General features: G+C 50.0%; 1 protein-coding gene across 2 annotated transcripts in view; it reads left to right on the top strand.

Moving 5' to 3' along the window:
• Window positions 1-14,500, top strand: part of CCDC12 (coiled-coil domain containing 12) — a 58,386-nt gene that overhangs the window by 33,199 nt on the left and 10,687 nt on the right. For both annotated transcript variants that reach the window (XM_063114941.1, XM_063114942.1), the window contains exon 5: window positions 4,576-4,643. In XM_063114941.1, the coding sequence (XP_062971011.1) occupies window positions 4,576-4,643 (68 nt within the window). The remainder of the gene's footprint in view (window positions 1-4,575; window positions 4,644-14,500) is intronic.

The raw sequence follows: 14,500 nt of genomic DNA, 5'->3' as shown, positions 1-14,500 counted from the left end.
CCCCTAAGTGCACAGAACATCTAACGGAGCTTTCCTCACCACTCATGGTGCAGAGTTACATCCTCTAAGTCTGCTCCTTTGAGTAGACTTGAGATTCTTAAGGGCAGCGTTCTTGTTTCCTTTATTTCTGTGCCCAAGGCAGACCCAGCACACAGAGGGGACTGGGGTGGGGGGGGCAGTGCAAGGGAAGAGGGACCCTAATCTTAATCTGGGTGGGAGAGGACAACAGGAGGGACACAGCCACCTCCCTTCTTCCTCCCTCTCCTGCATGTCTGGTTGTTGACTGAACTTCTAGTTATTGACTGAACTTCTAGTAGTGGTCCTCCATTCAGGCAGCAGTATGGATTGGTGCTGCACAATGCTTCATGTGCTGTCAAGAGGCAGGTGCGCTCAGTGAAGGCTCCTTCCAGAAACAGGAGACTGAGGAGAAAACCCATCATTAAAACACTAGCCTGTGGCTCACTTGGGAGCGTGTGGTGCTGATAACACCAAGGCCATGGGTTCGAATCCCTATATAGGTATGGCCGGTTAGCTCACTGGGTGAGCGTGGTGCTGACAGCACCAAGTCAAGGGTTAAGATCCCCTTACTGGTCATCTTTTAAAAACAAAACAAAACAAAACAAAAACACCAAGTCTGAGGAGGGGAGTTGGAAGTACATCCTGAAATCGACAAACCTGTAGGTGGTCCGATAAAGAGAAAAGACACAAATTATCAGTATCAGTGGATATCACCACAGATTTTACAGACATTAAAAAGATAAAAGGGAATATTATAAGCCACTTTATGCCAGTAAATATTCTTTGAAAGACACAAATTAACAATACCGACTCAAGAAGAAATAGAAAATCTATGTAGTCTTATATCTAAAATCTTCTCACAAAGAAATCTTAAGGCCAAGATTGCTTCACTGAAGTCTTATTAAACATTTAAGGTAGAAATAATACTAATCCTGCACAACTCTTTTTATTAGTAAAATTTCGTCCCTAGTAAAAGGATTTCAAACATTAGGAAACAGGTCAGTCAGGCCCTGTTTTGGACAAGGTTGTTTTTGTGACATCCTGAAGTTCTGCCTTAGAGGCTCCTTCCTCCTGCAGACTCTGGGAAGAAGTGAGGGCAGGGGTGCAAGGCCTGGAGACTGGGGCTGGGTCAGAATGTGGGAGTCCTGCCAGGAGCAGGCAGTGGTCCGTTCCTGAGAGTTTGGTGGAGAGAGCAGTAGATAAGTTGGCAAGGACTGATGAAGGTTGTCTAGCCCAGCGCTAGGCCTGAGGTGCTCCAGAAGATGAGAATGGGCAATCCTGGGAGCCTGAGCCCTCCAGTTCTGAGGCTCTTTGCGTCTCAGGCTGTAGAGGCAGGCTTCCACGCTGGTCTGCAGCTCCTTCCACCATCCCAGGCAATGGGGGTCATGCATTGTGACCTAGACCAGGATCACCCAAAAGTGAGTTTCCTTCTCCTGAATGCTCATTGTCCTATCTGTGAATCACTGTTTAACAGGAAGACTGGAGTATACTCTGTCCCCACTCGTGTGTCCTGTTCATTTGTCCACCTGCTCCAGCTACAGTTGTATAGCTTCTGTTTTTGAGCCCCTGCTTTGTGCACAGCAGCCCAGGCTGGGGGCATCCTTAACTTCAAGCTGTCTGCGAAGCTAGTGCTGCACCCCACCCACCAGACTGCTGGGTATTTTTTTTTTTAAAATGTCATTTAGATAGTTGGGTGTTTTCTCACTTATTAATGAATAACTTGGCCTTTGTCAAAGCACTTGAGTGTCTCTGGGACTCCAGAAGGGTGGTGGCAGCAGTTTGTCATTGCTGGAGAGCTGGGAAAGGGCATGGTATTTGCAAAGCACTCCTTCCAAAGGGTAATCCCTTCCCAGCAGTTCCTGCCATCTTCTGCTAGGTGGTTCAGATAAATGGAGTCCCTGTGGAAAGAAGTCTTCCCCTGGGGTTGGGGGCCTTACCCCACCAGCCCACTTTGGGGAAGGCTGAGCCCTTTCTCCTCTTCTGCCTCTGTCCTTACTCTCTAAGGGCAGGCGTCCACCATCCCCTTCCCCTGAAGCAGACACCTTTTGCCTTCAGGAACTTTGTGTTTGAATGTCCAGGCTTCTGGCTTGCTTCATCTGCTAACCTTTAATCAGGGAGGGGTGCATGTGTCAGCTGGGCATCTGTGGAAACCCCATCCAGGTCCTGCAGCCCTAGGAGCCATTTGGAGTACCCCAACTTGTTTGTACTCTGCTCTTCCTTCCCTCTGGCCGTCTCCAAGCGTCTGCCTCTCTGCCCCAGGGCTGCCTTGCGTGGCAGAGGTCTGCAGGCTCTCCCCAGCCTCCCCTGTGGCTCTTGTTGCCTTAGAACACTGGCCAGCCTTCCGTGATCAGCCCCCACCTGCCTTGATAACCTTACCTGGCATCACCTTCACCCCGCTGCTGCTCCAGCCACCTGTACGTTCTTCAGACCACACCCTGCCTTTGCTCAAGCTCTGCTCCCACCGGAAATGCCCTTCCTACTCCTGTCTCTGCTTCCTGTAACACCCACATTCTGCTCATCCCTCACCCATCCCCTGAGAACCATGTTGACCTCTCTCATGTAGCAGCTGTCACTTAGTCAGTTATTGTGTTCCTGCTGCCTCGTCCCCTTGAGACTGAGCCACCCTGGGTTGAGAGTGGGAGGGGGGCATCTTGATCTGTTCATGTTACAGGAGCCCTTCTCTGGGCCAGGCCTCCAGCCTGATTTTGGCGGTCTCCTCCCCCATAGGTTGTGTGGCCAAGGAATGGCAGAGTCTGGTTGTTGCCTTCAGGGTTTCCATGATGGACACTGGCAGGAAGTGACTTGTAGAGCACATGCCACTCCTGGGGAGGCAGTTATCAGTGACATAAACAAACTTCTAGGGGAGGTAGTCCAAGCAGCTATTTTACTTATGATTTATAAGTCAGCTCCAGCTCATTCTTAAGCCCATCACAGCAGGTTCCCTATGGAGCGAGCTTACGGTATCTCTCAGAACTCTGCTCCAGTGAGTCAGAGGCAGGCTGCTGTTGGTAATGAAGTGAGCATTGACACCTTCTGGAGGGCCAACCCCAGCTTCCAGGGAGACCCACGACAGGGGCCCTGTCCTGGAGCCTCTCAGTCCCTGCACTGGGCCCGAGGTGTATGCACATGCACACACATGCCCTGCATGTCAGTTTGTCCACAGGGCAGGCTGAGTGGTAATAACTTAGTAAGGGAGAAGGCCTTTTCTGCTGCAGGTGGGAACAGCATGGCAGTTTCCATCTGTTGTGGCCCTCAGTGCACCAGAAGAACAAGTGTACTATGTCGAGTTTGAGATGAGCATGACTTTTCTAGACTTGAAGAAAAGGTGGCAGGTGGGAGAAGTCAAAAGAACCAGATTTAGAAGAAATTTTCCCATAGAAACTTCAAACTAATTCCCCTTGCCTCTGTCTCCCTAAATACATTGCTGACCTGGGCAGTTGTTGCTTTGCCCCCCACGGATTTGTCACCCCACTTCCCCTGGGTGATGGAGCTGCAAAGGATTATTCAAAGCCCATCTCTTCTGAGCAGTGAGAGACCTCGAAGTGGTTAATCTCCCCCTGAACCCTCAAGTGAGAGGCATCCCTTCCTTGGGAAATTAATTCCGAATTAGGGTTCTATTTCTGCATTTATTTTTCAGACCAGGAAGTTACAGGAAGAGAACATAGGCGGGGTTATAGTTTAACAATATAGGCTGGTAACTTTCAGTGAAACAAGTCAGATGACATTCCATTAGACAATTAAGTGGTCCTATCAACAAAAGCTTGATCTTGCAAACATTCCTTCTCCCTCCAGCAATTTTCCAGTATCTTTACGTGTCAATCAGTAACTAATCTGTCTTTGAGCCAGCAGCCTTGCTGTGCCACAAATCTTTATCTTACACCAGAGACTTTGTAGCCTGAGGAAAATTTCCAGTCCTCTGCAAGGTCAGTATTTGAAACTGCAAGGCTTTGGAAAACCAGGCCCTGTGAAGTACATTTGCTTTAAGAATCCTCTACAGGCAGTGAGTCCTGTTACAAGCCTGGTCTTAGTCTGAGTTATGTTACTGCTAAAACAAACCAAATAGGTATTTCTGGAGAGGCCTGTGGCCTGGAAGGGGAGTCAGCAGGCCTGAGCTCTCATCTGGCTCTGGTTGCTGGTGGCTCTTCTTAACCCCAGTCTCTCCCAGCTCAGCAAGTGGTTCCATCCAGATTCATGAATGTGGCTGGTGGCCTGCCAGCGTGGGCCCTCCATGGCACTTGACCAGCTCCATTTCTCACCACCTAAAACTTTCTAGCTCCTCCTATTCATGTTCTATGAGGGCTACCATGTGCCTGGGACTGGGCTGGGGCCATGGATGTTTAAATTCTGCCTGGGCAGTAAAGGGTGGGGATGAGGCTCCGGTGTTCATCCCGTCAGGTGCAGCAGGCACGTGTCCTGCTTGGAAGCTGGAACCCCAGGCTGGTCCTTGGCAGGGGGGCTGGCTCCTGAGATGTCTTGTTCTTCATCACCTCCCTGGGTGGGGTGAGCTGGAAGTAGGAGTGTTCATCTGAGCAGGTGGTTTTCTCCCTTTCTCTGCAGGACAAGGAAGATGGGGAGCCAAAGAACAAGCAGCTGAGAGAAGAAGAGGAAGAAGGCGAGAAGCACAGGTAATGCTGTGGGCGGCTCTCGCCCTGCTCTCTCCCCCAACACCCATTGCTCTCCAGGTCTCTTTGTCCTCCCAGCTCTGTGTTCTGACTCTCTACCCTTCCTTCCTCTCCCCAGCATTGCTGCCTTGTTCAGACCTGAAAATCTCAACCTTCCCACTAGCGGGGGCCTCTCTGCATCCTTTCCCCATTTGCTATCTGGCTCTTCCTTAGCCACCAGCCTTTTCTTTCTAATGCTCATGTCATGTCTTTTCACTCCTCTTGCACGCCTTTCATGGCATGGTTCCACATCACCTGCAAAAGGTCCTACTTCTTTACCTGGTGTGTATAGCTCTGCCTGGGCCATCCCGCCTTGTCCAGCCTCCTCTGGTTTCCCTGTAACACCCCTGGCTACTCGGCATTTCCCGAGCAGTGTTTGTCTCTTTATCTGTCCTCTGTCCTCTTGGAGTGGCATTCCTTTTTGTCTCTCCTCCACCTTTGACATCTCGGTCTTCAGGCCTCCTCTTTCTCTCTTTCTGTGCTCCGCTCAGTAGTTCATTTAGAGTATTTATCTTATTTTGCCAAATAATGTCATCTAGTTGAGTTGAGTCACCTAAACACAGCACATGTGAGGGGCCTGGGCACTCTTCACTGGTGGTTGTAGGTCTTCCCCCTGAGTCTTGGAGGCTGCAACCTCCACAGAACTGCAGGTGCTGCTTTGCATCAGACATGCCTGGGAGCCTTTTGCAGGAGCCAGCGTGGGGGGTGGGGAAGAGCCATGCCAGAAGTTCCAGAGCTCTCCTGCTCTCCCTCCCATGCCCAACCCTGAGCTGGGGCTCTCGGCCTGGGATGCAACTGTGTCCTTAAGGACAGGTGGCCTCGATTTCCTCTGCCCTGAGCAGCTTCCTTCAGGCGCAGGGCCTGTGCAGGTGCCTCGTTGCTTGGGGAAGGAGATCTTGATGTGGTGGGCTGTGCTTTGGGGAGGGGCAGCAGGAACCGAAGGAGTGCTGCCTACAGGAAGCTGGGCAGGCACACCTGAGCAGGCCCTCCTAATGCTGCGGCCTCTCTTTGCTTTCACCAGTATGAGTGGAACCCTCTTCGGGCAGGCCCTACCTCTGCCTTCTATCAGTGCAGATCTCATAAAGCCTTTACAAAGTACACCGCAGGGTCCTTGCCACCTCAGTTGGGCTCAGACATGTGAATAGCTCTGTGCTGAGAAGCTTGTGATGCTGAATGATAGAGTGGGTTCCCTGCACCTCAGTGTCCCTGGCTAGTGATGGAAAGACAAAGGCCAGGTAATTGCTCCTTTGACTAGTGACCCCACACTTGTATGATGGGGGGGGGGGTGCCTGCGCAGTGTCCCCCATTCTGTGGTAACTACTTAGAGGCCCTTTGATTTTCTTCTGGTTTGTTCTTGGGTTCTCAGTTTCTGGCTAGAATCTTGAGTTCCACTTTCTGCGCTGTCTTTGATTTGCTGGGTGGTCTCTTCTTTGATCCTCCTTCTCCCTGATGAAAAAGAAGGGTCATTGGTTAGCAGGTGGGTGGGTTACACAGTAGGAGACTTGAGTGTTGAACCATGTCATTGAATCTCAGCTACGGTGTTTAGGTTTCAGAATTGAGACGTACAGGGCAAGAACATTTATAGCAATTTTAGAAAAACAATGATATTATAAGCATGTTATTCAGTCAACAAGCACTGACCATTGGTTGTCTACTTTGTATTGGGTACCATTCTAGTCCCCTGGGAGGCAACAGTGGACAAAATACAGCCTCTACCTTCAGGGAGCAGACTTTCTCCAGAGAGGACAGATGTGAACAACGAAGCGAGTGTGTGGTAAGACGTCAGGTGCTGAGAGGACAGCAAATGAGGAGGAAGGCGGCAGCATACAGTGTGTGGCGAGTGATGGCCTCAGGTTAGCGGCCTGGGAAGCAGGGCAGAAACAGGATTAGGAAAAGGCTTTAACTGTCTACGGTGTGTGGTTTTGTTTTAAAAAAAGAAAAAAGAGGGAGAGGGACAACCCTGTCTCAAATATGGCAAAATGTCTCTTCTGTTGACTCTGGGGGAGGTGAGTACATGGGTTGGTTTTGTTACTCTCTGAACTTTTCTCTGTGCCTGAGATACTATTTCATAATAAAAAACTGCGTGAAAAAGAAAACGAAAGGGACGTGTAGTTGCAGGTTCCTGTCAGTGAGCTCTGGTTGAGGGAGGCCCCGTTGTGTGAGGCCTCATGCCAAAGCCCTGCTTACCTGTGGGGTCTTACCAGGTCATCTGTAGTGGACTGAGACCTCCTCTGAGCCGTCGAGCCAAGTGAGGGCAGGGAAGTGTTCGTTTTCTCACAGCAGCCCAGGGACCAGGCATGCTGCACATTGGATTGGGTTCTGCTTCAGCTCTTATGTTCTTACACTTTTCTCTAATCTGGCCTCTTCGGAGGCAGTGGAGTGGTGGAACAGGTCTGGCCTGGTAATCTGGAGCTTGGCTTCTGGGGCTGTCCCTCTAGAGACTTTGGGCAGGTAGACTTCTCTAAACATCCCTTACCTGGCAGGACCTGCTACTTGGTCACTCATTTGGCTGCTAGAAAGCCCAGCCTTAGTAGGGAATGTGCCTGCATTTGTAGCCCCCAAAGAAAAGCAGACTTTTCTGACTTGAACAGATTGAGTGCCAAGGGCTTGCTGGACTTATTCAGGAAGGCAAGTCAGAGCCTTGGTCGCTGTAATATGGACTTTTAGGGTCCAGGCTTGTGTCCACCCCGGGATGGGGGATCTTTCTCCTTATCTGTACCCCAAGTCTGGAAGGGGACTCCCAGCAGGGTCCTTATGGATTGGGAGCCGACTCCAGGGGACCCCTAGGCCACAGCTTCTGCCACAGCCTCCTTTGCCACTGGGGAGAAAGTGTTGACCTTCCAGCTCCACTGGAGGATGACCTTTGAGGCCAGTTGTCAGTGAGCATCTTGGCTTCCTCAGCTCCTGGGAGGCGAAAACAGCCCACTCCAGTCCAGGTCAGCACAGGTTGAGCCAGCTGCCAGCTGGGAAGCCCTATGGGCACCAACCCTTCTGAAGTGTCATGAGAGGAATGCAATGTTCACTCTGGGCTGCCTTCAGCTGAGGGCAGCAGGACAAGGCCTCATTTTGACATGTCTCTTGAGTTCAGTCTAGATCCAGAGGGTAGGAGGATTTGGGTAGTGAAGACCCAGAGGTGTGGACCTGTTGTGTCAAAGGGTGGGTGGTGTAACCTCTTGTTGGGGAGGCATGGACAGGTGTCACTCCATCCCTGTGACCCCCTACTCATAAACCCCAACCCTGGCTTTACGCTTTGTCACTGCGGGTCCCTTTCAGTCTGAGACTTGGGCCCAGACTGGGTGGGTGAGGCTGAGTTTTCTCTGATGCTCCTCTGATCCAGACCCCCACAGAAGGACCTGCTGCCTGTGAGCAACTGGACTTCCGGTGTGCCCCATCAGCTGACAGCAGGATTCACCTGCCCCAGTCACTCTCTGGGTCACTTGGTGGCCCTTGCAGAGTTCTGGTGGCTTTGTAGGCGCTGACTTGGCTGCTGGCCATTTTTCCATTGATTGGAGTAGCTAGTTCATTGTGCACTTCTTTTTTTTTTTTACCCACGGACTTAGGGAAATAAATGTTGAGGCAATTCTAGATTCAGCCCAGCAGGCACTGAAATTATAGGAACTAGGCAGATGGAGAGAGCTCAGGATTTGGCAGTAACTCCCAGGTTTAAGGCCAGGCCCTGCCAATTGTTAGCTCTCTCACCCTGGGCAAGTCACACTGCCACCGTGAGCCTCAGTATCTTCAACAGGAAGATGGGAAGAAAAATAAAACTTGCTTCACACAGTGAGTGGAACAAATGCTAAATCTGCTTTCCCAGCCAGTGCTGGGCCTTGGGGCAGACGAAGAGCTTGAGGCCTATCTTGGAGAGTTAAAGGACTGGACACACCTTGAAAAGGCAGAATCAACTTTTATGTAAGGAATGTGCTAACTTTGCAAATAGGGCAATAGTTGGGAAAACAGTAGAGTGGATGGATGGGAGTAGAAAAAGCATAAGGAACCAAGAAGTTAATGATTAGGAACTACTTTGTAGAGTCAATTGTTGTAGGAGGCCATTGTTTTGGACTAAGTTCCTGCACTAGGCCCCAACAGACCAGACTGAAAATAAAAAATGGAGTCACCCCTGCTAAAGTTTAAATAAGTTATTATTTGAGAAATCAGTAGAGAAAGATAACAGCCAATTTCCCAAACAGGCCAGTTTAAATCTTTAATAGGCATGAAAATGAAGTTCCCTCTGCTTTGATCCTTACATAAAGTTAAGAATTTAAAAAGAAATTTTAAAATTATTTTAAAAGTTATTTTTCTGGGCCGGCCTTTGGCTCACTTGGGAGAGTGCGGTGCTGATAACACCAAGGCCATGGGTTCAGATCCTTATATAGAGATGGCCAGTTAGCTCACTGGGAGAGCATGTTGCTGACAACACCAAGTCAAGGGTTAAGATCCCCTTACCTGTCAACTTAAAAAATATATATATATATTTTTTTCTATTGTTCTGTCTCCAGGTCACCTGACCTTACAAGGACAGGAACTTTGAAATGATCAGTCTGTGTTTTGTTCTTTGTTTCTGCTTTCTTCAGCCTTTTCTGTCTATGAAGTCAACCTCTTTTGCTCATCTCATTGGAACACATTCTACTTTATTCTAGAATCACAATAAAGCCAAGTGAGATCCTTAAATTTGTTGTAATTTTGTCCTTTGACAAGAACCTCACTTACTTGGTACAGTAGATAGTCTTCGGAAATGAGCTGAGGGTCTCATTGTGCAGATGCACAATGTATCTAACCAGATACACTGTGGGGCCAGTGCTTGTAGCTGAGGAAATGGGAATTTCCAGCAGGACTGGAGGCTGGCACCCCAAGACCTCACCCCTCACTAGCCATCCTGAATGGCACCTACCTTCCTCCCCACCTGGGTTCCCACCACACTGCCCGAGGAGAACTTTTTCAGAATTATTTTGGCTGTTCTAGTTCCTTTGCCTTTCTGTGTACATTTTTCAATTAGCTTGGTAATATCAATAAAAAAGCTTGCTGGGATTTTAATTAGAATTGCATTAAATCTGTAGATCAAAATTTCTTTAAAATTTTTTTAACACTCTCCTAGGATAAACCTTACTCCATTGGGTGGGAGTGAGCCCCATCAGGTTGACCAGCCCAGGCTCGGCTCTGTGGGAAGGAAGGCCCACTCCCAGAAGGCCCCCTGCTTATCCTCTGGGCTGAACCTTCCCTCTCCCAGCAAACCTTCTTGTGGCTAACTCTGCAGGGGCATCCATGACTCATCTCTAAGGCAGCTCCCCTCCCCCAGCCCATGCTTACTGCCTAGGTGAGATGGGCCCTGGAGAGTCGAGCCACAGAAAGGGCATGCATGTCAGGTGCTTTTGGTTTTTTTAAGCCATCAGTCACTTCTTCTGATGGCAGTTCAGCTGATTTGTGTTGCAAAGGTGTGTCTAGGGTAGGATTTGTGGCTGACAGTCATTGCACCCTGCCTTGTGGGATGGACTGTTGGGTTAGGGCTGATAGGTGGGAGAAGAGGGAAGGTATAACACACCCTATCAGGCATAGGAGAAGGGGAGTGGGTCTTGTTAAGTGCTTGAACAAGCAAGTCCCAAACCACCAACTCCCACAACTACCGCCTCCCTGTGGCTTTGAATCGAGGTCTGTACCCAGCTGGAGCAGTAGGTGGCCATCAGGGACAGAGGTTTGCCTTGGAGTGGGTGTCATGTATTACAAAAGAATCTAGGCCACTGGCCTCCTTCTTTACGGATGGAAAACCTGTTCCCCCACTTGATGTGTGCAGCTGGGGTAGAGAGAAGTCCCACCCCAACTGAAGCCCAGCCCTGGCCCAGTTCCCAAACCCTTTAGTCTGGCAGATGCCAGGCCTTCTCTCCTGTGCAGCTTGGGTCCCAGAGATGGTGTCTGCACACCAGGGTGTGTCACAGATCCATGATGTCAGTATGATTTGGCACATATTGCTCCACTCTAGTGGTAACAGCCAGGGTGGCTCCCACCCATGCCTCCTGAGTTAACTCAGTCCTGCGGCAGTGGGGATAGGCCGTGGCTTCATGACTTGTGCTGAAGCAGCAGCACAGAGACCTATAGCCACCCTGTTTTCCCTGACCCTGTTTCCCAGGAATAGGCCCAGGAATGTGGGAGAATGAATCAAGAGAGAACTGGCTTAAGGAAGATGTGACAGGTACCTGTCACATCCTTCTGTGTGGGGGAGGGATGGGAGCTCAGCTGTGTTCTTTCTGCGTGGAAAAAAGTTATGATAGCTTGTATGTCGTGATCTTCAGTACTTTCCAGGCTCTTGTCATGAAATTTTCACCCCTGTTCTGGGTCCATGTATAAGTGAGGAAACCACACACAGTTCAGGCAGGTGAAGTGACCTGGCTAAAATCTCCCAAGTGAAAGGGAGTGGAGCTGGCACTGGGACCCTTCCTCCCTCTGGTTCCTAGTTGATACAGCCAGGGTGGAAACAACTGAGCTAGTCCAGCCTCCTCGTCACAGATGGGGAAAGGATGCCATTCCTGGCCTCTGCCTGCAAGCTCCTTGAGGCTGGCCAGGCATGGTTCTACTCCACCACTTTTATTCTTAGTGCTGCCTGACATGGGGAAGTGCTGTAGCCTCTGTCCCTCGTGCCCTCTTGGATAGGCCCAGAGGGGCGTGCGTCGGATGCCGGACAGCTGAGTGGTGGAAAGAGGTGTCTTTCTCTCTGGCAGCTGCAGCAGGGGCTGGCAGTTTGCAGCCCTGGGTAGCCTGATGGGGTTGAGCACCGTCCACCTCCCAATGGGTCTGTGGGGTACATTGGGCCCTGGGAGAGTGAGGGCCAGTGGACTGTGCAGGTCCCTGTCCCCACCATCTGGGCCACTCATAGCCAGTGTGGTCAATCCAGTTCTCATCCTGTGGGCCCTTTGAGACTCAGCTGCCATAAACCTTTATTCCTCTTCTCTTTTTAAATTTAAATTGATCTTTAAAGTACATAAGTTACAGATTTTTTAAATTGTAGAAAACTTATAAAATATAGATTAACATGTATCTGTGCATATTCTGCTGTTGTGTAAACCTTCTTCACATACCATATCATGACTATCTTTTGGTAAATATACTCCTATAAAATTCTCTATGGCTGCTTAATATTTGAGAGTACCATGATTATTTTTTAGTCCAGGTTTTTTGGCACATCAGCTGTCTCTAATTCTTTAAGTTACCCTTTAACTGTGGGTTTTCAGGGAGGATAGATGCAAAGTTGAACCTGTCAATTTAGAAGAGCCTGGATTGGGTTCTGCAGAGTCTTGGGTGAGAGTGGGTGCAGACCACATGATCCAGCTGTGATCGATGGCAGCTCCAGCTAGCCAGGGGCCTGATTTAACCAACGCTTGGCCCTGGTTATTGCCTGGAACAACTGCTGGCATTCCTCAGAGGCCTTTTGGTGGGCCTTGGGGCTGACATGGCTTGGTGAGCTTGGGTGGCCATAGCTGTCCTTCTGTTTTGGTGGCGCTCCTGCATGGGTCTCACCCAGCTGCTCTGGCTCTTCTGGCGTCCTGTTTTTAAGGCAAGGGCATGACTGCATTATTTCTAAAGTTCCTCTGCCTCTAACACCTGTGATCCACTATGACTTTAGGGGCTGAGAAAGGGTTCCCCTGGCACCTGGGAGAGCTGAGAGGATGGGCCTTCCATGGAGGGAGGAAAGAGTTTTCAGAACGATGCTGGAGGCTGAACTCCCACCGTGGGGTAGGAGTGGGGGACGCCAGGCCAGGTCACAGGATTTTTTTCTGTGAGGATCACTGAGTGCCCAGAGCCCTGGCTGAGCCACCTGCAGCCTTGGGCAGGACCCCCAGTCACTCTGTCAAACAGCTTTGCTCTTCTGCAGTGATTGCTGGTCCCTGAGGAGCCCAGTAGAGGAAGCAAGGGTGAGGGTCCACTTCAAGGTCAGAGACTCGGGTTTGGATTCTGGCTCTGGCCATTCCCTCAACTCAGGCACATCCCCGAACCTCTCTGGACCCTTCCACATGTAGAAAATGTCAATAACATCCTTGACCTATGTTGAAGGGTGGTCCTGAGAGGCAGCATATACAGGGTGCTCCTGCTGAGAAGGAGGCATTATCCTTTTCATATGGCCTACAATTTGGAGTGGGAGAGGACACAGGAGCTCCCACCCCTTTTCCTGAAACCCTCTGAGGAGGCATTTGCCAGGGATTGCTTGAGGAGCACTGTCCATCCCTGGAGCTGTGATGTGACGCCATCACGCACATGGTCAGTTCTTGTACCATGTACTCCAGTCAGTCTGTGTCCTCTCTGTGCAGTCAGAAGGACAGGAGGCCTGGGGTGGTAGGCTGGATAGGAGAAGGAGAGGGAGCTTTTGTTGCCCTATACTTGTCCCCTGTCCCCAGAGTGGCTAGGGCCAGAGTCACTTTGCTGGGGGTCAGTCTCCTCTGCCCATGAGTGGGTTTGCCACTGGGCTCTTTAAAAGTTTCATTTGCTGTTAAGCTAACCATCAAGTGTCCTAAATGAAAATGTTAACTGCCACACAAAAACATCCCTGCATAGCCTATTTCTGGTGCTCGAGTTCTGTCCTGAACTTGTACTTTACCTACACTGAATTTTGTTTTGTGTACAAAACTCACAGCCAGTTGTAGTTGCACTGTCCTGAGCTGTTCCCCTTCTGGAAGGGCGCTGGTAGCCTGCTCTAGAGGACTCCGCCAGAAGAGAGCCTGAGGGGTCTGCCTCACGGCTGTTACAAATTATACTGGGAGAAACATTTGCATGTAGAACGTTTTGTTTGCTTTCTTGTTCCTGTTTTGTTACCGTTTCTATGGAATAATTTCCCCAGAGCAGGATTATTGGGTCAAAGGATTTGAACATTTTAATGGATCTTGAAAGAAACGACCAGATCCACTTCTGGAGCCGTAGTGTGTAACCATTTGGGATTGTTGCCTCTCCCCTCATTTTTATGTTTTTCTAGAGGCCTTGTTATTTATCTTAGGGATGTGGGGGTGGGTCTCCACGGGCAGAGCCTAAAGCTATTAGGCTTTTATTGGTTGTTGGGTGGTGGTGGTGGGGTTTTCTGGAAGGGCTCCCATGTCTCTGTACTCTGAATATTAAAATTAAAGCCTTCTATGATCAAAGTTGTTGATCTCTCTGGACAGTGCTGGCTCATCCTGGGTTTGACCTTCCCTGTGGCCTGTTACTATGGGGAGTGCTGATGCCAACTCTCTCTCTGGCCCCTCAGGGGACTTGTATGGAGGGACCAAGGTGGCCAGGTGGGGAGCAGGCCATGTGGGACTGCCCCATCTTGTCCTCTCTCTGCCTCTCTGCAGGGGTCTAGGGCAGGGGGTAAGTGTGGAGTGGCCTGAAGATGTGTAGGCTGAGGAGAGGTTAATGCCCCAAAGGGTAAGACTGGTAGCATGAATGAGGGAAGGGGGCCAGAGCTGTGTGACCTTCATGAACAATGTAGGCTTTCTCTGAGGACTGTTTGCCAGTGATGGGGTTGGAACAGATACATAATCTCGAAGCTTCCTTTCACTGTGATATTCTAGAACTCTACTCCTGGGTTTCATAGTTTACAGAGAACATAACTTTCTCCACTCCCTTCCCCTCAGTGGCACATATCGGAGGTCTGAAAAAATACCCCAAGGGGTGATTTCCCCTGAATCTCCCTGGCCAGCCCACGCTTGGGGCCCCTGCAACTGGCCTTGAGGAAGAACCCAGGAAGACCTCACAGTGGTCACCATACCTGCCCCAGCACTGGGAGGAAGCAGAGTAGGGGAAATGGAAAAGAGGCTTTTTTCATCTTAGAAGGAAACTCAGTAGAATGTGAACTTGGTCATCACCCT

The sequence above is a fragment of the Cynocephalus volans genome, chromosome 11, assembly GCF_027409185.1.
Source record: "Cynocephalus volans isolate mCynVol1 chromosome 11, mCynVol1.pri, whole genome shotgun sequence".
In the NCBI taxonomy this organism is placed as follows: Eukaryota; Metazoa; Chordata; class Mammalia; order Dermoptera; family Cynocephalidae; genus Cynocephalus; species Cynocephalus volans.
The sequence above is the reverse complement of the archived record's forward strand: the minus strand, read 5'-3'. Positions and strand labels throughout refer to the sequence as shown.